Genomic DNA, 22,813 nt, shown 5'->3' with positions numbered 1-22,813 from the left:
CCACCTGCTGGGTTGGACATTCTGGGCACAGGAGGTGTAAGTCCTGTGGCAGGAACAGGAGGCACCCAGCCTGAACTGCCACACACAGCAACCCCATGCAGTGCTCCAGGCTTGGGGCAGGGTGGCTGGAAAGTTGCTTGGCAGAGAGGGATCTGGGGGTGCTGGGTGGCAGCAGCTGAAGAGGAGCCCAGGCTGTGCCCAGGTGGCTGAGAAGGTCACCAGCAGCCTGGCCTGGAGCAGCAGCAGTGTGGCCAGCAGGAGCCAGCAGGGAATTGATTCTCCCTCTCTGCTCAGTACTGCTGAGGCCCCAGCTTGAGTCCTGGGCTCAGTTTTGGGCTCCTCACTCCAAGAAGGACATTGAGGGCTGGAGCAGGGCCAGAGCAGGGCAAAGTGAAGGGTCTGGAGAACAGGGCTGGGGAGGAGCAGCTGAGGGAGCTGGGGGTGTTGAGCCTGGAGAAGGGGAGGCTGAGGGCAGAGCTTCTGGCTCTCTACAGCTCCCTGAAAGGAGGCTGGAGGCAGGCAGGGCTTGGTCTCTTCTCCCTGGACATGAGGAACAATTTCTGTCCTGCAAGAGTGGTCAGGGAGTGGAACAGGCTGCCCAGGGAGGTGGTGGAGAGCAAGCTGAGGGGAGACCTTCTGGCTCTCTGCAACTCTTTGAAAGGAGGTTGGAGGCAGGTGGGGGTTGGGCTCTTCCAAGGAACAAGTGATAGGGTGAGAGGAAACAGCCTCAAGTTGCCCCAGGGGAGGTTCAGATTGGACCTGAGGGAAAATGTCTCATGTCCAGGCTAAGCCTCCCCTGGGGCAACTTCAGAGCATTTCCTCTCATCCTATCTCTGTTCCCTGGGAGAAGAGACCAAGCCCTGCCTGCCTCCAGCCTCCTTTCAGGGAGCTGTAGAGAGCCAGCAGCTCTCCCCTCAGCCTCCTTTCCTCCAGGCTCAACACCCCCAGCTCCCTCAGCTGCTCCTCCCCAGCCCTGTTCTTCAGACCCTTCCCCAGCTTCCCTGCCCTTCCCTGGCCCTGCTCCAGCCCTCAATGTCCTTCTTGGAGTGAGGAGCCCAAAACTGAGCCCAGGACTCAAGCTGTGGCCTCAGCAGTGCTGAATGCAGGAGGACAATCCCTGCCCTGCTCCTGCTGCCCACACCTTGCTGCTCCAGGCCGGGCTGCTGCTGCCCTTCTTGGCCACCTGGGCACTGCAGGCTGACCTTCAGGCAGCTGCTGACCAGCACCCAGGGATGGGGACTCCAGCACCTCCCTGGGCAGCCTGTTCCAGTGCCTGTAAGCTTTGGCCTCTTGGGCTGCAGGTGGGGGTTGTTCAGGGGTGGAAAGGAGAGCTGTGTAGCTCAAATTGCTAATGCTGGGGTGCCTTTGGTGAGGGCAGGGGTGCTGGGGGTTACCTTGCTCACCCTCAATCTTCTCTGCTGTCTGCAGGGGAGGAGAACCAGCCAGGCTGGCTCTGTCCTGACGAAGACAAGAAGAGCAAAGCTCCTTTCTGGTGCCCCATCCTCTCCTGCCACATGCCTGCCTTCTCCAAGGCCCTTGATCTTCAGGTAAAAGTGATGGCCAGCATCACCTCCAGCCCACCCCAAGAGCTCCTTCCCACCTCCAGCCATCATCTGGGGGGAGAAAAGCACAATTCCTTTGGTCCTGCCCTTGGGTCACAACCACCCCAGGAGTGCTCCAGGCTGGGGGGCAGAGTGGCTGGCAGCTGCCCAGTGGGAAAAGACCTTGGGGGTGCTGGGTGACAGCAGCTGAAGATGAGCCCAGGGGGTGCCCAGGAGGCCAAGAAGGTCAGCAGCAGCCTGGCCTGGAGCAGCAATGGTGTGGGCAGCAGGAGCAGGGCAGGGATTGTCCCCCTGGACTGGGGACTGCTGAGGCCACACCTTGAGTGCTGGGTTGAGTTTTGGGCTCCTCACTCCCAGAAGGACATTGAGGGCTGGAGCAGGTCCAGGGAAGGGCAAAGAAGCTGGGGAAGGGTCTGGAGAACAGGGCTGGGGAGGAGCAGCTGAGGGAGCTGGGGGTGTTTAGCCTGGAGGAAAGGAGGCTGAGGGGAGATCTTCTGGCTCTCTATAGCTCCCTGAAAGGAGATGATTAGAGCCAGGTGGTGCTCAGCCTCTTCTCCCTAGGAACAAGTGATAGGGTGAGAGGAAACAGCCTCAGGTTGCCCCAGGGGAGGTTTAGGTTGGCCATGAGGAACAATATCTTCCCCTTGAGGGTTGTCCAGGGCAGTGGTGGGGTCCCCATCCCTGGAGGGGTTTCAGAGCTGTGGAGGTGTGGTGCTGAGGGCCATGGCTTGATGATCCTAAAGGGTCTTCTCAGCCCCAAAGTGATCCTGCTGCCAGGATGGGTGGGCTGGAGGAGGAGGAGGCTTAAGCCGGTTGCAACGGCAGACAGTGGGGATCCAGGCCTGGGTGTGGCTTGATCTGGGGCTTTGGGGCATGTGCTGATAGCCCTGCAGCTCCTGGCCTGGGCTGGAGGTGAGCTGGAGCCCTCTGTGCCTGCTCTCTCCCCAGCTGGGCGCCGCCGTGCACAACCCTGCGCAGAGCTCCCTGCTGGGCTTCTCCGCCGTCAGCACCTCGCTGCCGCAGGGCTACCTCTGGGTGAGCAAAGCAGCCCCCCAAAGGGGGCAGAAGCCACCAGCTCTGAGTCCTGCTGGCTGCAGACCCCCTCCCCCCTCCCCCCTGCTGCTCATGGCTGGAGGCAACCCCCAGCTTCTGCTCCTGGCAGGTGGGTGGGGGCCAGGCAGGCGCAGGGGGCCTGGTGGAGATCCTGTCGCTGTACCGCGCCGTGCCGCGCACCGTCAAGTCCTTCCCGGTGGCTTCCCCGGTGCTGTGCATGGAGTACATCCCTGAGGTGGGTGAGGAGGACCTGGCAGGCACCCAGGAGCCCAGACCCACCCCTGAGCAGCCCTCAGCAGCCCCACATCCCACGGTCTGCCTGGGGTTACGGGACGGCAGGTGAGCCTCCCCCGCCCGCAGCCGTCCGCCGGCTCCAGCGCCAAAGCCGGAGGGCCGGCACTGACCTCCTGCCTCTCCCCTCCCTGTTCTCTCCTCAGCATCATGGTCTATGGCAGCGTGGACATGGGGGCCCAGTGCTTGCTGACCTGCAAGAGCCCAGGCACACAGCCTGTCCTCTGCTTGAGGCACAGCCCTGAGTACCTCTTTGCCGGGCTGCAGGATGGGACCGTGGCTGCCTACCCCAGGAGCAACGGTGAGGACAGTCCCCCGGGGAGCTTTTGGGGGGGACACCCTAAAACCCATGGGGCAGGGGATGTGCTGGCTGCTGAAGGGGTGATGAACCTACAAACCATGGGGCAGGAGCTGTGCTGGCTGCTGAAGTGGTGATGAACCTCCAAACCATGGGGCAGGAGTTGTGCTGGCTGCTAAAGGGGTGATGAACCTAAAACCCATGGGGCAGGGGATGTGCTGGCTGCTAAAGGGGTGATGAACCTAAAACCATGGGGCAGGAGCTGTGCTGGCTGCTAAAGCAGTGATGAACCTCCTACAAACCATGGGGCAGGAGCTGTGCTGGCTGCTGAAGTGGTGATGAACCTCCAAACCATGGGACAGGAGTTGTGCTGGCTGCTAAAGTGGTGATGAACCTCCAAACCATGGGGCAGGAGCTGTGCTGGCTGCTGAAGGGGTGATGAACCTACAAACCATGGGGCAGGAGTTGTGCTGGCTGCTAAAGGGGTGATGAACCTCCAAACCATGGGGCAGGGGCTGTGCTGGCTGCTGAAGCAGTGATGAACCTCCAAACCATGGGGCAGGAGCTGTGCTGGCTGCTGAAGGGGTGATGAACCTACAATCCATGGGGCAGGAGCTGTGCTGGCTGCTGAAGGGGTGATGAACCTCCAAACCATGGGGCAGGAGCTGTGCTGGCTGCTAAAGTGGTGATGAACCTAAAACCCATGGGGCAGGGGATGTGCTGGCTGCTGAAGTGGTGATGAACCTCCAAACCATGGGGCAGGGGATGTGCTGGCTGCTGAAGTGGTGATGAACCTAAAACCCATGGGGCAGGAGCTGTGCTGGCTGCTAAAGTGGTGATGAACCTCCTACAAACCATGGGGCAAGGGCAGTGCTGGCTGCTAAAGGGGTGATGAACCTCCTCCAAACCATGGGGCAGGAGCTGTGCTGGCTGCTAAAGGGGTGATGAACCTACAAACCATGGGGCAGGAGCTGTGCTGGCTGCTATAGGGGTGATGAACCTCCAAACCATGGGGCAGGGGCTGTGCTGGCTGCTAAAGGGGTGATGAACCTCCTACAAACCATGGGGCAGGGGCTGTGCTGGCTGCTAAAGTGGTGATGAACCTCCTACAAACCATGGGGCAGGAGTTGTGCTGGCTGCTAAAGGGGTGATGAACCTCCAAACCATGGGGCAGGGGCTGTGCTGGCTGCTAAAGTGGTGATGAACCTAAAACCCATGGGGCAGGGGCTGTGCTGGCTGCTAAAGGGGTGATGAACCTAAAACCATGGGGCAGGAGCTGTGCTGGCTGCTAAAGGGGTGATGAACCTAAAACCCATGGGGCAGGAGCTGTGCTGGCTGCTAAAGGGGTGATGAACCTACAAACCATGGGGCAGGGGCTGTGCTGGCTGCTAAAGGGGTGATGAACCTCCAAACCATGGGGCAGGAGTTGTGCTGGCTGCTAAACTGGTGATGAACCTACAAACCATGGGGCAGGGGCTGTGCTGGCTGCTAAAGGGGTGATGAACCTCCTACAAACCATGGGGCAGGAGTTGTGCTGGCTGCTAAAGGGGTGATGAACCTCCTACAAACCATGGGGCAGGGGCTGTGCTGGCTGCTAAAGGGGTGATGAACCTCCAAACCATGGGGCAGGGGCTGTGCTGGCTGCTGAAGGGGTGATGAACCTCCAAACCATGGGGCAGAGGCTGTGCTGGCTGCTAAAGCAGTGATGAACCTCCTACAAACCATGGGGCAGGAGCTGTGCTGGCTGCTAAAGGGGTGATGAACCTAAAACCCATGGGGCAGGGGCTGTGCTGGCTGCTAAAGTGGTGATGAACCTCCAAACCATGGGGCAGGGGCTGTGCTGGCTGCTGAAGGGGTGATGAACCTCCAAACCATGGGGCAGGGGCTGTGCTGGCTGCTAAAGTGGTGATGAACCTCCAAACCATGGGGCAGGGGCTGTGCTGGCTGCTAAAGGGGTGATGAACCTCCAAACCATGGGGCAGGAGCTGTGCTGGCTGCTAAAGGGGTGATGAACCTACAAACCATGGGGCAGGAGCTGTGCTGGCTGCTATAGGGGTGATGAACCTAAAACCCATGGGGCAGGGGCTGTGCTGGCTGCTAAAGTGGTGATGAACCTCCTACAAACCATGGGGCAGGGGCTGTGCTGGCTGCTAAAGGGGTGATGAACCTCCAAACCATGGGGCAGGAGCTGTGCTGGCTGCTAAAGCAGTGATGAACCTACAAACCATGGGGCAGGAGCTGTGCTGGCTGCTAAAGGGGTGATGAACCTACAAATCATGGGGCAGGAGCTGTGCTGGCTGCTAAAGGGGTGATGAACCTCCAAACCATGGGGCAGGAGCTGTGCTGGCTGCTAAAGGGGTGATGAACCTACAAATCATGGGGCAGGAGCTGTGCTGGCTGCTAAAGGGGTGATGAACCTAAAACCCATGGGGCAAGGGCTGTGCTGGCCCAGGGGCAATGGTTTGAAGCTGAGACAGAGCAGGGTTAGAGTGGAGCTGAGGAAGAAGTTCTTCAGTATGAGGCTGGTGAGACCCTGGCACAGGCTGCCCAGGGAGGCTGTGGCTGCCTCCTCTCTTGGAGTGTTCAATGCCAGGTTGGATGAGGCCTTGAGCAACCAAGTTGAGAGGTGTCCCTGCCCATGGAGGGGAGCTGGAACTGGAGGATTTTCTGCTTTGCAGGGCCAGGAGGATGAGCAGAGGGCTGGAGCACCTCTCCTATGAGGACAGACTGAAGGAGCTGGGGCTGTGCAGTCTGGAGAAGAGAAGGCTCTGAGGTGACCTAATTGTGGCCTTCCAGGATCTGAAGGGGGCTCCAAGAAGGCTGGGGAGGGACTGCTCAGGATCTCAGGCAGTGATAGGACTAGGGGGAATGGAATGAAGCTGGAGGTGGGGAGATTGAGGCTGGATGTGAGGAGGAAGTTCTTCCCCATGAGAGTGGTGAAGCCCTGGAATGGGTTGTCCAGGGAGGTGGTTGAGGTCCCAGCCTTGGAGGTGTTTAAGGCCAGGCTGGATGAGGCTCTGGCCAGGCTGATCTAGTGTGGGGTGTCCCTGCCCATGGCAGGGGGGTTGGAACTGGCTGATCCTTGTGGTCCCTTCCAACCCTGAATGATCCTATGATACTATGAGGCCTTGAACAACCAAGTTGAGAACTGTCCCTGCCCATAGCAGGGGAGCTGGAACTGGATGATCTCTGAGGTCCCTTCCAAGCTGAGCCATTCCAGGATTCTGGAGTCATGGAGTCAGTAAGAGAGTCACAGAATGGTTCAGGTTAGAGGGAGCTCAAGGCTCAGCCAGCTCCAACCCCCTGCCATGGGCAGGGACACCTCACACCACAGCAGGTTGCTCACAGCCACCTCCAGCCTGGCTGCAAACACCTCCAGGCAGGAGGCTTCCACCACCTCCCTGGGCAACCTGTGCCAGGCTCTCACCACCCTCCTGGGGAACAACTTCTTCCTCACAGCCAATCTCAATCTCCCCACTTCTAGTTTTGCTCCATCCCCCCCAGTCCTATCCCTCCCTGACACCCTCAAAAGTCCCTCCCCAGCTTTCTTGCAGCCCCCTGCAGATCCTGGAAGGCCACAATGAGGTCTCCTTGGAGCCTTCTCCAGGCTGAACCCCAACTCTCTCAGTCTGTCCTCACAGCAGAGCAGCTCCAGCCCTCTAAGATGATCTTTGAGAGTCCTAACCTGGGGATTCATCCTGGGACCCATTCTGAAAGAGTCAGAGATGTGGTGCTGAGGGAGTTGGTTCAGCACCACCCTGGCTGGACTCCAATCTTCAAGGTCTCCTCCTCCCAAAAGGATTCAGTGCTTCTTAGCTTGACTTTTGGGTTTGCTTTGCCTGCCTCCACCTCAGGCCAAGGCTTGAGAGCCTTCCTCCTCCCTTGGCCTCTCAAGTACCTTTGCTTCATCACTAGAGGGTAGGAAAGAGCCTCCACCAATGCTTGCAGCTGGCCTAGATTGGGACCCAACCCTTCCTCTGCCCTGAGCTTCCCTGCAGTGAGCAGCACCCAGCTCAGGGAAGCCTCTTCAGTGGCTCTTTGAGGTCCTCCACAGCCCCTTGCCCCCACCTCGGGGGGCCCCCAGCCCTAGCTGCTGAAGGAAGCAGCTTTCATCAGCCTCTGACTGCACAGGCAGCAGGCTGCAGGGTGGGGGTTTGGATTGGGGGCTTAGGAAGGAGCCTGAGGCTCTGGCCAGGCTGATCTAGTGTGGGGTGTCCCTGCCCATGGCAGGGGGTTGGAACTACATGATCCTTGTGGTCCCTTCCAACCCTGAGTGATACTATGGTAAGCCTGTCCTGGGTTGTTCAAGGCCAGGTTGGATGAGGCCTTGAGCAACCAAGTTGAGAACTGTCCCTGCCCATGGCAGGGGAGCTGGAACTGGATGATCTCTGAGGTCCCTTCCAAGCTGAGCCATTCCAGGATTCTGGAGTCATGGAGTCAGTAAGAGAGTCACAGAATGGATCAGGTTAGAGGGAGCTCAGGGATCAGCCAGCTCCAACCCCCCTGCCATGGGCAGGGACACCTCACACCACAGCAGGTTGCTCACAGCCACTTCCAGCCTGGCTGCAAACACCTCCAGGCAGGAGGCTTCCACCACCTCCCTGGGCAACCTGTGCCAGGCTCTCACCACCCTCCTGGGGAACAACTTCTTCCTCACAGCCAATCTCAATCTCCCCACTTCTAGTTTTGCTCCATCCCTCCCAGTCTTATCCCTCCCTGACACCTCCAAAGTCCCTCCCCAGCTTTCTTGCAGCCCCCTGCAGATCCTGGAAGGCCACAATGAGGTCTCCTTGGAGCCTTCTCCTCTCCATCCTGCACAACCCCAACTCTCTGTCCTCAGAGCAGAGCAGCTTCAGCCCTCTGCTCCTCCTCCTGGCCCTTCTCTCACTTTCCCCAGGCAGCAGGCTGCAGGGTGGAGGTTTTGATTGGGGGGTTAGGAAGAAGCCTGTCCTAAAATAGTTCCTTTTTGGGGCTTTCTCTCTTTCTTTCCCCCCTCTGTTGTTATTAATGGAGGAGGAAAGGGAAGGTTTGCTGAAAAGCAGCTGGCTTGCAAGCTGCTGAGGAGGGGAGCAGAGGTCTGAGGAGCCCCAAGGGCTCTTTTGATCCTTTGGATCTTAGGGGGGGTTTGGGTAAATTGAATACAATTGAGCTGGAAATAAGGGGGAGAGGGTGGGGGGGTGGGGGGAGAAAAAGAGAGAAATTAAACTCTTGAAGCTGCTCAGCCACTGCTGGTGAGGGATTCAGCCAAATGCAGCACACAAAGCTCCTCCAGATCAACCTGGGAGCACAGAAATGGGGAAAGGGAAATGAAAGGCCATGAAAGGAAAGGCTGCATGTGAGAAAGAGACACTGAAATGCTTGCTTTGAGCAAAAGAAAGGGGATGGTGGGGCCTGCCCAGTGAGGGAGGTAGGGCCAGGTGGGCAATTGTTGGCTGGGAAAAAGCTGTTTGCAGTGGGAGGGAGAAAAGGAGGTTGAGGGAAGGCTGGAACTGAGGTGTGAGCTACCCTCCCTCCCTGCTCCCCCCCTCCATCCTTTTGGTTGTGGCATTAAGATGCTTGGAGGTGACCCTGGGGACACACAAAGGGTTGCAGCAGGCCCCAGCAGCTGGTTCAAGGGGTTTCAGCTGCATCTGAAGATGCTCTTTGGTGTTGCTGAGCATCCAGTCACCTCCTGGGCTGCAGCAAGAGAAGCAAGAGGTATAACAAGGCCAAGGGCAAGGTCCTGCAGCTGGGGCAGGGCAATCCCAGGCACTGCTAGAGGCTGGGCAGGGACTGGCTGGAGAGCAGCCCTGGAGAAAAGGCCTTGGGGGTGCTGGGGGAGGAGAAGCTCAGCAGGAGCCAGCAGGGAGCACTTGCAGCCCAGAGAGCCAAGCAGAGCCTGGGCTGCAGCAAGAGAAGTGTGGCCAGCAGGGCCAGGGAGGGGATTCTGCCCCTCTGCTCCACTCTGCTGAGACCACAGCTGGAGCTCTGGGGCCAGGTCTGGAGCCTCTGTGCCAGGAAGGCTCTGGAGGTGCTGGAAGGTGTCCAGAGAAGGGCCAGGAGGAGGAGCAGAGGGCTGGAGCTGCTCTGCTGTGAGCACAGCCTGAGAGAGTTGGGGTTGTGCAGGCTGGAGAAGAGAAGGCTCCAAGGAGACCTCATTGTGGCCTTCCAGGATCTGCAGGGGGCTCCAAGAAAGCTGGGGAGGGACTTTTGAGGGTGTCAGGGAGGGATAGGACTGGGGGGGATGGAGCAGAACTAGAAGTGGGGAGATTGAGATTGGCTGTGAGGAAGAAGTTGTTGCCCATGAGGGTGGTGAGAGCCTGGCACAGGCTGCCCAGGGAGGTCGTGGAAGCCTCCTGCCTGGAGGTGTTTGCAGCCAGGCTGGATGTGGCTGTGAGCAACCTGCTGTGGTGTGAGGTGTCCCTGCCCATGGCAGGGGGGCTGGAGCTGGCTGAGCCTTGAGGTCCCTTCCAAGCCTGCCAGTGCTCTGATTCTCTGCTCTCCTTGTTGCTGCAGGGGGGCTGTGGGACCCAGCTGAGCAGCCAACCTGCCTGAGCGTGGGGCCCGGCCCGGTGCGAGCCCTGCTGACGCTGGATGAGACCCTCTGGGCCAGCTGTGCCAACCAGGTCACTGTCCTCGATGCCATCAGCCTCCACACCCAGGTAGGGAGCACTGCCTGGGGCCCAGCTGCATCTGGGATTGGGGGAGATGTTGGTTTTAGCCCCAAAGGATGTGGTGGGGGGGGGGGAGAGAAAGACCCTGGGGGTGTTGGTCGACTGATGGCCGAAGGGGAGCCAGGGTGTGCCAGGCTGGAAACAGGAGACAGCTTCTGTCCCTCTCTGCCCCAGGGTTACTCAGTATAGTATGATAGAATCAGTCAGGGTGGGAAGGGACCACAAGGCTCAGCCAGTTCCAACCCCCCTGCCATGGGCAGGGACACCCCACACTAGATCAGCCTGGCCACAGCCTCGTCCAGCCTGGCTGCAAACACCTCCAGGGCTGGGACCTCAACCACCTCCCTGCACAACCCAGTCCAGGGCTTCACCACTCTCATGGAGTAGAACCTCCTCCTCACATCCAGCCTGAATCTCCCCACCTCCAGCTTCATTCCATTCCCCCTAGTCCTATCACTGCCTGAGATCCTGAGCAGTCCCTCCCCAGCCTTCCTGTAGCCCCCTGCAGATCCTGGAAGGCCACAATGAGGTCACCTCAGAGCCTTCTCTTCTCCAGACTGAACAGCCCCAACTCCTTCAGTCTGTCCTCACAGCAGAGCAGCTCCAGCCCTCTGCTCCTCCTCCTGGCCCTGCTCTGGACACCTTCCAGCACCTCCAGATCCCTCTTGCCATAGGGGCTCCAGAACTGGAGGCAGGACTCCAGGTGGGGTCTCCCCAGAGCTGAGCAGAGGGGGAGAATCACCTCCCTTGCCCTGCTGGCCACACTTCTCCTGCTGCAGCCCAGGCTCTGCTTGGCTTTCTGGGCTGCAAGTGCACACTGAGAGCTCCTGGGGAGCTTCTCCTCCCCCAGCACCCCCAAGGCTCTCTCCTCAGGGCTGCTTTCCAGCCAGTCCCTGCCCAGTTCATTCACATTTGGGCCTTAAGGGTGTTGAGGTGTGGTTAGGAGGGGGTTGAGCTGAAGATGAGTCCAGGGGATGCCCAGGTGGACAAGAAGGTCACCAACAGCCTGGCCTGGAGCAGAAGTGGTGTGTGGCAGCAGGAGCAAGGCAGGGATTGTCCCCCTGGAGTGGGCGGTGGTGAGGCCACACCTTGAGTGCTGGGTTCAGTTTGGGCTCCTCACTCCCAGAAGGACATTGAGGGCTGGAGCAGGTCCAGAGAAGGGCAGGGAAGCTGGGGAAGGGTCTGGAGAAGAGGGCTGGGGAGGAGCAGCTGAGGGAGCTGGGGGTGTAGAGGCTGGAGAAGAGGAGGCTGAGGGCAGAGCTTCTGGCTCTCTACAGCTTCCTGACAGGAGGCTGGAGTCAGATGGGGCTTGGTCTCTTCTCCTTTGCATCAGAGGATAGGATGAGAGGAAATGGCCTCAGGTTGTCCCAGGGGAGGTTTAGGTTGGGCATCAGAAGAAACTTCCCTGAAAGGGCTCTCAGAGGCTGGCCCAGGCTGCCCAGGGAGCTGGACACAGTCTCAAGCTGCACCAGGGGAGGTTTAGGCTGGAAGTGAGGAGAAAGTTCTTCCCAGAGAGAGTTGTTAGCCATTGGGATGTGCTGCCCAGGGAGGTGGTGGAGTCCCCACCCCTGGAGGTGTTCAAGAGGGGATTGGATGTGGCACTTGGAGCCATGGTTTAGTCATGAGGGCTGTGGTGACAGCTTGGGCTCAATCTCTGAGGTCTCTTCCAACCTTGTTGATTCTGTGGGGTTGAAGCCCCATCCCTGGAGGTGTTCAGAAGCCTTGCAGATGTGGTTCTGGGTGGGGAGCATGGTTTAGCCCCAGGCTTGGTCTCACAGTCTCACAGTATCACTAAGGTTGGAAGAGACCTCAAGGATCATCAAGTCCAACCTGTCAGCACAGACCTCATGACTACTAAACCATGGCACCAAGTGCCACATCCAATCCCCTCTTGAACACCTCCAGGGATGGGGACTCCACCACCTCCCTGGGCAGCACATCCCAATGGCTAACAACTCTCTCTGGGAAGAACTTTCTCCTCACCTCCAGCCTAAACCTCCCCTGCCACAGCTTGAGACTGTGTCCTCTTGTTCTGGTGCTGGGTGCCTGCCTGGGAGAAGAGCCCAACCCCCACCTGGCTCCAACCTCCCTTCAAGGAGTTGGAGAGAGCAAGAAGGTCTCCCCTGAGCCTCCTCTTCTCCAGGCTAAGCAACCCCAGCTCCCTCAGCCTCTCCTCACAGGGCTGTGCCCCAGACCCCTCCCCAGCTTTCTTGCCCTTCTCTGGACACCTTCCAGCAGCTCAACCTCTTTCCTAAATTGAGGAGCCCAGAACTGGACACAGGACTCCAGGTGTGGCCTAACTTTGTTAGCCATTGGGATGTGCTGCCCAGGGAGGTGTTGGAGTCCCCATCCCTGGAGGTGTTCCAGAGGGGCTTGGATGTGGCACTTGGAGCCATGGATTAGCCACGAGGTCTGTGCTGCCAGCTTGGACTTGGTGATCTTTGAGGTCTCTTCCAACCTTGGTGATTCTGTGAAACTCTGAGACCAGTGCTGAGCACAGGGGCAGGGCAGGGGCAGGGAATGCTTGAGCTGGGTGATCTTAGGAGCATCTTTTCCAAGCCAAATAATTCCCTGGTTCAACATCCCAACCTTTTTCCCCCCTGCTGCTTCTCTTTGCTTTGGGCTCCTTTGCCTCTGATCCTGAGCTGCAGGAGGACACTGCTGAGCCTGAGCTGTCTCCTGCAGCTGCCTAACCACAGACTGCTGAACAGCTGGGGGTTGTTTTTGGGGGGGAGGGGTTAGGGGTTTCTTTTTGCTTGCTTTTAAAATAGGCTAAGCCTCCTCTTCTTTCCTCCCACCTCTGCAATTCCCACATGCAGTGCTCAGACTGAGTTGGCATGGATTAGCTGTGGTGAAAGCCATGTGCTGCCCATGAATAATGCAGCAGGGCACTGGGGTTCCCTCTCCAGCTCCACTTTTGCTCATGGCAGGAGCCAGGGGGGAATTCTGGCAGGGGAAAAAGGGGGAAGCAAAAGAAACCCTACCAAAAGAAGCCAAACCACCTAGAGGGAGGCAGGAGGGGCTGGATAGAGGGTGGGATGCAAAGAGGGGGTTGGTGGGGTGCAGGAGGGGGCTGGGTGGGATGCAGGGGGGGATGCAGGGGGGGCTGGGTGGATGGAGGATGGGATGCAGGGGGGCTGGGTGGATGGAGGGTGGGATGCAGGGGGGCTGGGTGGGATGCAGGAGGGGCTGGGTGGGATGGAGGGTGGGATGCAGGGGGGCTGGGTGGGATGGAGGGTGGGATGCAGGAGGGGCTGGGTGGGATGGAGGGTGGGATGCAGGAGGGGCTGGGTGGGATGGAGGGTGGGATGCAGGAGGGGCTGGGTGGGATGGAGGGTGGGATGCAGGAGGGGCTGGGTGGGATGCAGGGTGGGCTGGGTGGGATGCAGGGTGGCTGGATGGGATGCAGGGGGGCTGGGTGGATGGAGGGTGGGATGCAGGAGGGGCTGGGTGGGATGCAGGGGGGCTGGGTGGGATGCAGGGGGGCTGGGTGGATGGAGGGTGGGATGCAGGAGGGGCTGGGTGGGATGCAGGGGGGCTGGGTGGATGGAGGGTGGGATGCAGGGGGGCTGGGTGGATGGAGGGTGGGATGCAGGGGGGCTGGGTGGATGGAGGGTGGGATGCAGGGGGGCTGGATGGGATGCAGGGGGGGCTGGATGGATGGAGGGTGGGATGCAGGAGGGGCTGGGTGGGATGGAGGGTGGGATGCAGGGGGGCTGGGTGGATGGAGGGTGGGATGCAGGAGAGGCTGGGTGGATGGAGGGTGGGATGCAGGGGGGCTGGGTGGATGGAGGGTGGGATGCAGGGGGGCTGGGTGGATGGAGGGTGGGATGCAGGGGGGGCTGGGTGGGATGCAGGGGGGCTGGGTGGATGGAGGGTGGGATGCAGGAGGGGCTGGGTGGGATGCAGGGGAGCTGGGTGGATGGAGGGTGGGATGCAGGGGGGCTGGGTGGGATGCAGGGGGGCTGGATGGGATGCAGGGGGGGCTGGGTGGATGGAGGGTGGGATGCAGGGGGGGCTGGGTGGATGGAGGGTGGGATGCAGGGGGGCTGGGTGGATGGAGGGGGGCTTGGGATGGGTTTTGCAGATGAATCCAGCCTGGGAGATGAGCCTTAAGGAGGCAGATTTAGACTGGAAATCAGTGCCAGGATGAGGAGCAATGGCTTAGAGCTGGGAGAGGGCAGACTGAGCCTGGAGATGAGGAGGAAACTCTTTCCAGTGAGGCTGGGGAGACTCTGGCACAGGCTGCCCAGGGAGGCTGTGCAGGGACAGGCTCTGCTCACTGGTTCCCTGTAATAGGACAAGGAGCAATGGATATAAACTCCAGCACAGGAGGTTCCACCCCAACATGTGCAGGAACTTCTTCCCTGTGAGGCTCCCAGAGGCCTGGAGCAGGCTGCCCAGAGAGGTTGTGGAGTCTCCTCTGGAGCCTTCCCAGCCCCACCTGGATGTGTTCTGTGTGTCCTGTGCTGGATTCTCTGCTCCTGCTCTGGCAGGGGGCTGGACTGGGTGATCTCTTTGGGTCCCTTCCAGCCCCTAACATCCTGTGCATCCAGAGTGTGGCCAGCAGAGCCAGGGAGGTTCTCCTCTCCCTCTGCTCTGCCCTGCTGAGGCCACAGCTGGAATGTTGCAGCCAGCTCTGGGCTCCCCAGTTCAGGAGGGACAGGGAGCTGCTGGAGAGAGTCCAAGGGAGGCTGCAAGGATGCTGAAGGGACTGCAGCACTGCCTGGGGAGGAGAGGCTGAGAGCCCTGGGGGTGTTCAGTCTGGAGAGGAGAAGGCTGAGAGGGGATCTGATCAAGGTCTATCAATAGCTGAGAGCTCTGGGTCAGGAGGGAGGGCACAGGGACAGGCTCTGCTCACTGTGCCCTGGGATAGGACAAGGGGCAATGGATATAAACTCCAGCACAGGAGGTTCCACCTCAGCATGAGGAGGAACTTCTTGACTGTGAGGGTCCCAGAGGCCTGGAGCAGGCTGCCCAGAGAGGTTGTGGAGTCTGAGGGCTGGGGGTCAGGGGGGAGGGCACAGGGCCAGGCTCTGCTCCCTGGCTCCCTGCCATGAGAGAGACCAAGCTGGCAGCACTTTTGGGGGGGGGAGCAGCCAACCCTTTGACTGACTTCTGGGGGCTCCCCTCTTGGCAGCAAACCTTCGAGGCCCACCCTGACCCCGAGGCCAGCGTCACTCACATGATCAAGGCGGGCAGTGGGGTCTGGATGGCCTTCTCCTCGGGCTCCTCCATCCGCCTCTTCCACACCGAGACCCTGGAGCACCTGCAGGAGATCAACATCGCCACCAGGACCACCTTTGTCCTCCCAGGTGAGCTCCCCCCCCTTCCCCTGCCTCTTACTTGGGATACAAAGGTTGGGTGGGGGTCACACACACCCCCCCCAAACACCTCCCATAGATGGAGTTGGGGCTGTGCAGGCTGGAGAGGAGAAGGCTCTGAGGTGACCTCATTGTGGCCTTCCAGGATCTGAAGGGGGCTGCAAGAAAGCTGGGGAGGGGACTGCTCAGGATCTCAGGCAGTGCTAGGACTAGGGGGAATGGAATGAAGCTGGAGGTGGGGAGATTGAGGCTGGAGGGGAGGAGGAAGTTCTTCCCCATGAGAGTGGTGAAGCCCTGGACTGGGTTGTGCAGGGAGGTGGTTGAGGCCCCAGCCCTGGGGGTGTTTAAGGCCAGGCTGGATGAGGCTGTGGCCAGGCTGATCTAGTGTGGGGTGTCCCTGCCCATGGCAGGGGGGGTTGGAACTGGCTGAGCCTTGTGGTCCCTTCCAACCCTGACTGATTCTATGATCCTGTGTATTGGGTTGCTTTGTGGCCTTCGTGATTTGCAGAGGAGCTGTGTGAGGAGCTGACCTGCTTAGTGCTGTGGAAAGCTTTCAGCTTGGACCTTGGCAGGCTGCAGAGCAGAGCTCAGGACATGCTCAGGAGGTTCAACAAGGTCCTGCAGCTGGGGCAGGGCAATCCCAGGCACTGCTAGAGGCTGGGCAGGGACTGGCTGGAGAGCAGCCCTGAAGAAAAGGCCTTGGGGGTGCTGGGGGAGGAGAAGCTCAGCAGGAGCCAGCAGGGAGCACTTGCAGCCCAGAGAGCCAAGCAGAGCCTGGGCTGCAGCAAGAGAAGTGTGGCCAGCAGGGCCAGGGAGGGGATTCTGCCCCTCTACTCCACTCTGCTGAGACCACAGCTGGAGCTCTGGGGCCAGGTCTGGAGCCTCTGTGCCAGGAAGGATCTGGAGGTGCTGGAAGGTGTCCAGAGAAGGGCCAGGAGGAGGAGCAGAGGGCTGGAGCTGCTCTGCTGTGAGCACAGACTGAGAGAGTTGGGGTTGTTCAGGCTGGAGAGGAGAAGGCTCCAAGGAGACCTCATTGTGGCCTTCCAGGATCTGCAGGGGGCTGCAAGAAAGCTGGGGAGGGACTTCTGAGGGTGTCAGGGAGGGATAGGAGTGGGGGGGATGGAGCAGAACTAGAAGTGGGGAGATTGAGATTGGCTGTGAGGAAGAAGTTGTTGCCCATGAGGGTGGTGAGAGCCTGGCACAGGCTGCCCAGGGAGGTCGTGGAAGCCTCCTGCCTGGAGGTGTTTGCAGCCAGGCTGGAAGTGGCTGTGAGCAACCTGCTGTGGTGTGAGGTGTCCCTGCCCATGGCAGGGGGGTTGGAGCTGGCTGAGCCTTGAGGTCCCTCTCACCTGAACCATTCTGTGACTCTCTTACTGACTCCATGACTCCAGAATCCTGGAATGGCTCAGCTTGGAAGGGACCTCAGAGATCATCCAGTTCTAGCTCCCCTGCCATGGGCAGGGACAGCTCTCAACTTGGGTCCTCAAGCCCTCATCCAACCTGGCCTTGAACATGTGCAGGCAGGAGGCAGCCACAGCCTCCCTGGGCAGCCTGTGCCAGAGGCTCAGCAGCCTCACACTGAAGAACTTCTCCCTCAGCTCCACTCTAACCCTGCTCTTCCTCAGCTCCACTCTAACCCTGCTCTCCCTCAGCTCCACTCTAACCCTGCTCTCCCTCAGCTCCACTCTAACCCTGCTCTTCCTCAGCTCCACTCTAACCCTGCTCTTCCTCAGCTCCACTCTAACCCTGCTCTTCCTCAGCTCCACTCTAACCCTGCTCTTCCTCAGCTCCACTCTAACCCTGCTCTTCCTCAGCTCCACTCTAACCCTGCTCTCCCTCAGCTTCAAACCATTGCCCCTTGGCCTGTCTCAGACACCCTGATGACAATTCCCTCTGCAGCCTTCCTGCAGGATCCCTGTGGAGCACTGGAAGAGGTTGCCCAGGGAGGTGGTTGGGGCAGGGCAGCTCTGAGGTCCCCTTGGCCTCTTCCCCAAGCTGAGCAGCTCCAGCTCCACCCAACCTGTGCTGGGAGCAGGGATTCCATCGGCCTGGCAAGGTTGAACCAGCTGATCCTTCAGCTGCCTCCCAAGCTGCTCCTCTGCTTCCCTCCCTCTGGGGCCTGCTGGGTTGGCTCCCACCTTGTTGCACTTCCAAGTGACATGATTGTGTAATTAGTCCCAGCCACACTCCTTGTGTAAGTCACTTAGTGCCTTCTCTCTCCCTCTCTCTCTCTTTTTTCCCACCCTCCCCTTACCCTTTTTTTTTCAGGGCATGCTCAATTATTTATCACTTCCTTCCCTGGCTGGGTATTTAATGCATTTTTGAACTCCTGCTCCTTCATCCTTTTTAACTTGACAGGTCATTAATAAAGTCCTCCTGGAGAGAAACCCAACTTGCATCTCCTCAGACAGAGCTCAGAGCTCTCCGCCGCTGCCGTGCAGGGCTCGCTCCCGAGGATGAAATATTCATCTGCCATTAGGAGCCTTCACTCCTCCCTGCCTTCAGCTTTTTTGCTTTCCCCCCCTCCCCCACTTCCCTTTTTACCTCCTCTTCTTATTTATTTATATTTGGAGCCTTCTCCCCTGGCAGAAGAGATCTTTGTGTGGAGATGCTGCGTGGCCTGGGAGAGCCTCTCCGGCCTCTCCTCCCCAGGCAGTGCTGCAGTCCCTTCAGCAGCCCTGCAGCCCTCCCTTGGACCTCTCCTGTAGATCCCTGTCCCTCTCCTCCCCAGGCAGTGCTGCAGTCCCTTCAGCAGCCCTGCAGCCTCCCTTGGACCTCTCTAGGAGATCCCTGTCCCTCTCCTCCCCAGGCAGTGCTGCAGTCCCTTCAGCAGCCCTGCAGCCCTCCCTTGGACCTCTCTAGGAGATCCCTGTCCCTCTCCTCACCAGGCAGTGCTGCAGTCCCTTCAGCAGCCCTGCAGCCCTCCCTTGGACCTCTCCTGTAGATCCCTGTCCCTCTCCTCACCAGGCAGTGCCCTCTCTGAACCTCTCCTCTCTGAACCTCTCCTCTCTGAACCTCTCCTCTCCTCTCCCAACCTCTCCTCTCCTCTCCCAACCTCTCCTCTCCTCTCCCAACCTCTCCTCTCCTCTCCCAACCTCTCCTCTCCTCTCCCAACCTCTCCTCTCCTCTCCCAACCTCTCCTCTCTGAACCTCTCCCAACCTCTTCCTCTCCTCTCCCCTCCCAACCTCTCCCCTCCCAACCTCTTCTCTCCTCTCTGAACCTCTCCTCCCCAGGCAGTGCTGCAGTCCCTTCAGCATCCTTGGAGCCTCCCTTGGACTCTCTCCAGCAGCTCCCTGTCCCTCCTGACCTGGGGAGCCCAGAGCTGACTGCAGCATTCCAGCTGTGGGCCTCAGCAGGGCAGAGCAGAGGGGGAGGAGAACCTCCCTGGCTCTGCTGCCCACACTGTGGATGCACAGGATGTTAGGGGCTGGAAGGGACCCAAAGAGATCATCCAGTCCAGCCCCCTGCCAGAGCAGGAGCACAGAACCCAGCACAAGTCACACAGGAACACATCCAGATGGGGCTGGGAAGGCTCCAGAGAAGGAGACTCCACAACCTCTCTGGGCAGCCTGCTCCAGGGCTCTGGGACCCTCACAGGGAAGAAATTCCTGCACATGTTGGGGTGGAACCTCCTGTGCTGGAGTTTATATCCATTGCTCCTTGTCCTATTACAGGGAGCCAGTGAGCAGAGCCTGTCCCTGTGCCCTCCCTCCTGACCCCCAGCCCTCAGCTACTGATAGACACTGATCAGATCCCTCTCAGCCTTCTCTCTCCAGACTAAGCACCCCCAGGGCTCTCAGCCTCTCCTCCCCAGGCAGTGCTGCAGTCCCTTCAGCATCCTTGGAGCCTCACTTGGCCTCTCTCCAGCAGCTCCCTGTCCCTCCTGAGCTGGGGAGCCCAGAGCTGGCTGCAGCATTGCAGGTGGTGTCTCAGCAGCCCAGCCCTCACCACTCTCTTTCCCTCTCTTCTCTTCCAGGCCAGAAGCAGGTCCGTGTCAGCAGCCTCCTCATCTGCCAGGGCTCGCTCTGGGTGGGCACTGACCAGGGCATCATTGTGCTGCTGCCTGTGCCCCCGCTTGGAGGGGATCCCCAAAATCACTGGTGAGCACCAAACCCCTTCCTGCCACAGCCCCCCAGCCTGGTGGGGGTGGCAAAGGACCTCTGCAGACCATCCAGTCCAACCCTCCCCAGCGTGTGCTGGAGCTTAGAATCAAAATCAGCCAGGCTGGAAAAGAGCTCAGAGCTCAGCAAGCCCAAGGCAGCTCCTCCTGACAACCAACCATGGCTGCAAGTGCCACAGCCAAGCCCCTCTGGGACACCTCCAGGGATGGGGACTCCACCACCTCCCTGGGCAGCACATCCCAATGATTCTCTCTGGGAAGAACTTTCTCCTCACCTCCAGCCTAAACCTCCCCTGCCACAGCTTGAGGACTGTGTCCTCTTGTTCTGGGGCTGGGTGCCTGGGACAAGAGACCGACCCCCAGCTGGCTCCAACCTCCCTTCAGGGAGTTGGAGAGCACAAGAAGGTCTCCCCTGAGCCTCCTCTTCTCCAGGCTAAGCAACCCCAGCTCCCTCAGCCTCTCCTCCCAGGGCTGTGCTCCAGACCCCTCCCCAGCTTTCTTGCCCTTCTCTGGACACCTTCAAGTCTCTCAAATGTCCTTCTTAAACTGAGGAGCCCAGAACTGGACACAGGACTTGATGGTTTTCCAGTGCAAGCCAGGTTCCTGCCTTGCATGCTTGCAGCACAGCCTCTCCTATCCTCTTGCTTCCTTCTCCTCCTGCCATTGTGGTTGGGTGCAGGAGGCTGCCCTCAGCTCCTCCAGCCCAAACCACTCACTGCAAGTGGAGAAGCACATCCCAGCACCACAGACTCCTGGTGTGCTGGGGGTTGGAAGAGACCTCATCCAGTCCAAGCCCCCTGCTCCAGCAGGGCAGCTTGCCCGGGAGCACAAGGGCCTTAAGGGGTTTGGAAGCTCTCCACACCAAGAGACTCCACAACCTCTCTGGGCAGCCTGCTCCAGGGCTCAGCACCCTCACACCAAACAAATTTCCTCCTCCTGGGTGCCAGTTTGTGCCCTCTGCCCCTGGGCCTGGCCTCTGGGCACCGCTGAGCAGAGTCTGCCCCCAGCCTCTTGCCCCCCACAGCTCCTTTAGCTCTTGCTGAGCATTGCTCAGCTCCCCTCTGGGGCTGCTCTTCTGCAGGGCTCTCAGCCCCAGGGCTCTCATCCTTTGCTCCTCACAGAGCTGCCCCAGGCCCCTCAGCAGCTTCAGAGCCTCCCCCTGGACTCTCTCCAGACTATTTGGGACTGGGCAGCCCAGACCTGGATCCAGTCCTGCAGATGTGGTCTGACCAGAGGGCAGAGGGGGCAGGAGAACCTCCCTTGCCCTGCTGGCCACTCTCTTCTCCATGCACCCCAGGACACCATTGACCTTCTTGGCCACGAGGGCACCTTGCTGGCTCCTGGGCAGCTTCTTGTCCCCCAGCCCTCTCAAGTCCTTCTCTTTGGAGCTGGTTCCCAGCAGGGTGTCCCCTCCCCTGTCCTGGAGCAGGGGGCTTGTTCCTCCCCAGGGGCAGGAGCCTTCCCTTGCCTGCTGTGGGCACAGCCTTTGTTTTGAGCCTGTTCTCAGTGCCTCTCCTCTCTGCTTCGGCAGGCAAGGGCATGGTGTCCCTCAACGGGCACGGGCGGCCCCGTGGAGTTCCTGGCAGTGGCCTTGAGCACCCTGGCACCTGACGTGCTGAAGGGCGACCAGGAGGAGGAAGAGGAAGGCGAGGAAGAGAAACCCCCGGATCTGGACGGCCCCCAGCCGCGGTGAGCTGAGGAAGAAAGGGATTCTGTTGCAGTACCGACTGCGCTCCACCTCCCACCTGCCCGGGCAGCTGCTGTCGGTGCGGGAGGCGCCGGCGGGGGGCGCCGCGGAGCACACGGAGGAGGATGGCAGCATCTACGAGCTGGCCGACGACCCCCAGGTGTGGGTCCGCAGCCGGCCCTGCGCCCGCGACGCCCCCCGCAAGGAGATCTCCTCGGTGGCCATCGTCTCCGGGGGCCGCGGCTACCGCAGCTTCAGTGCCGAGGCGCCGCCACGGGGGGGCGCTGCCGACAGCACCCTGCTCATCTGGCAGGTGCCACTCACGCTATAGCGGCCCCGGGGGCACCCCCTGCCGCCCCTCTGCCTGGCACCCCCCCCACCTACCGATCTGGTACCCACTCACCCACCCACCCGTGTGTCTGGTGCCCACCCAGCTGCCTGGCACCCACCTATCCACCCCCCACTACCTCCCTTCCCACCCTCCTGGTACCCACCTCCCTACCCACTTAACACCCACCTGGCACCCACACCCCTTCCTCCCCACCTGGTACCTACCTTCCCCCTCTCCTGGCATCTCACCTACCTACTGACTTGGTACCCCACCTACCTACCCCCTGAATGCCCACCTGGCACCCACACACCTGGCACCTCCCTGCCACTCTTGGCACCGTCCTACCCACCCAAGTGCCACTCACCTGGCGCCTACCCACCCCCTTGTCCCCCCACTTACCAGCTATGTGAGTGGGTAAGTCACTCACATACCTGGCACCTTCCTACTCTCCTGACACCTACCTACCCACCCCTCCCCTTGGCACCTACCTGCCTCCCCTTGGCATCTACCTGCCCACCTAAGTGCCACTCACCTGGCCACCTGCCTACCCACTTGGTGCCTTCCTACCTCCATCCCCATTTGGTACCTACCTACCCACTTGGTACCTTCCTACCCCCATCCCCACCTGGCACCTACCTACCCTCTTGGTACCTTCCTGCCCACCTTGATGCCTTCCTATCCCCATCCCCAGCTGGCACCTACCTACTCACTTGGTACCTACCTACCCATTTGGTACTTTTCCTACCCTCATCCCCAGTTGGCACCTTACCTACCCTCTTGGTACCTACCTACCCATTTGATACCTTCCTACCCCCCTCCCCAGCTGGGCACCTGCCTACCCAGCTGGCACCTACCTACCCTCTTGGTACCTCCTGCCCACTTGGTGCCTTCCTACCCACCTACCCACTTGGTACCTTCCTACCCCCATGCCCAGCTGGCACCTACCTACCCTCTTGGTACCTACCTACCCTCTTGGTACCTTCCTGCCCACTTGGTACCTTCCTACCCCCATGTCCAGCTGGCACCTACCTACCCACTTGGTACCTTCCTACCCAATTGGTACTTTCCTGCCCACTTGGTGCCTTCCTACCCCCATCCCCAGCTGGCACCTACCTATCCACTTGGTACCTTCCGCCCACTTGGTGTCTTCCTACCCCCATCCCCACCTGGCACCTACCTACCCACTTGGTACCATCCCTACCCTCATCTCCAGCTGGCACCTACCTGCCCAGCTGGCACCTGCCTACCCACTTGGTACCTTCCTACCCCCATCCCCACCTGGAACCCACCTACCCTCTTGGTACCCTTCCTGCCCACTTGGTACCTTCCTACCCCCATCCCCACCTGGAACCCACCTACCCTCTTGGTACCTTCCTGCCTACTTGGTGCCTTCCTACCCCCATCCCCACCTGGCACCTACCTACCCACTGGGTACCTCCCTGCCCCCATCCCCAGCTGGCACCTACCTCAAAGAAGCCACCCAGAAGCTGCTG

The 22,813-nt window shown here is 60.0% G+C and overlaps 1 protein-coding gene across 1 annotated transcript in view; it reads left to right on the top strand.

Moving 5' to 3' along the window:
• Nucleotides 1–21,353, top strand: part of ARHGEF10L (Rho guanine nucleotide exchange factor 10 like) — a 48,190-nt gene extending 26,837 nt beyond the window's left edge. Inside the window, 11 exon segments of the mRNA XM_068162720.1 lie at nt 1,429–1,547; nt 2,511–2,597; nt 2,725–2,954; nt 3,053–3,207; nt 9,700–9,845; nt 14,998–15,172; nt 19,159–19,250; nt 19,252–19,282; nt 20,834–20,862; nt 20,864–20,988; nt 20,990–21,353. Coding sequence (XP_068018821.1) covers nt 1,429–1,547; nt 2,511–2,597; nt 2,725–2,954; nt 3,053–3,207; nt 9,700–9,845; nt 14,998–15,172; nt 19,159–19,250; nt 19,252–19,282; nt 20,834–20,862; nt 20,864–20,988; nt 20,990–21,320 — 1,520 coding nt within the window. The 3' untranslated portion in view covers nt 21,321–21,353.
• The last annotated feature ends 1,460 nt before the right edge of the window (nt 21,354–22,813 follow it).

Source organism: Melanerpes formicivorus, unplaced genomic scaffold, assembly GCF_026170545.1.
Source record: "Melanerpes formicivorus ecotype bairdi unplaced genomic scaffold, bMelFor1.0.p_v2 SCAF_67, whole genome shotgun sequence".
Lineage (NCBI taxonomy): Eukaryota > Metazoa > Chordata > Aves > Piciformes > Picidae > Melanerpes > Melanerpes formicivorus.
The sequence above is the reverse complement of the archived record's forward strand: the minus strand, read 5'-3'. Positions and strand labels throughout refer to the sequence as shown.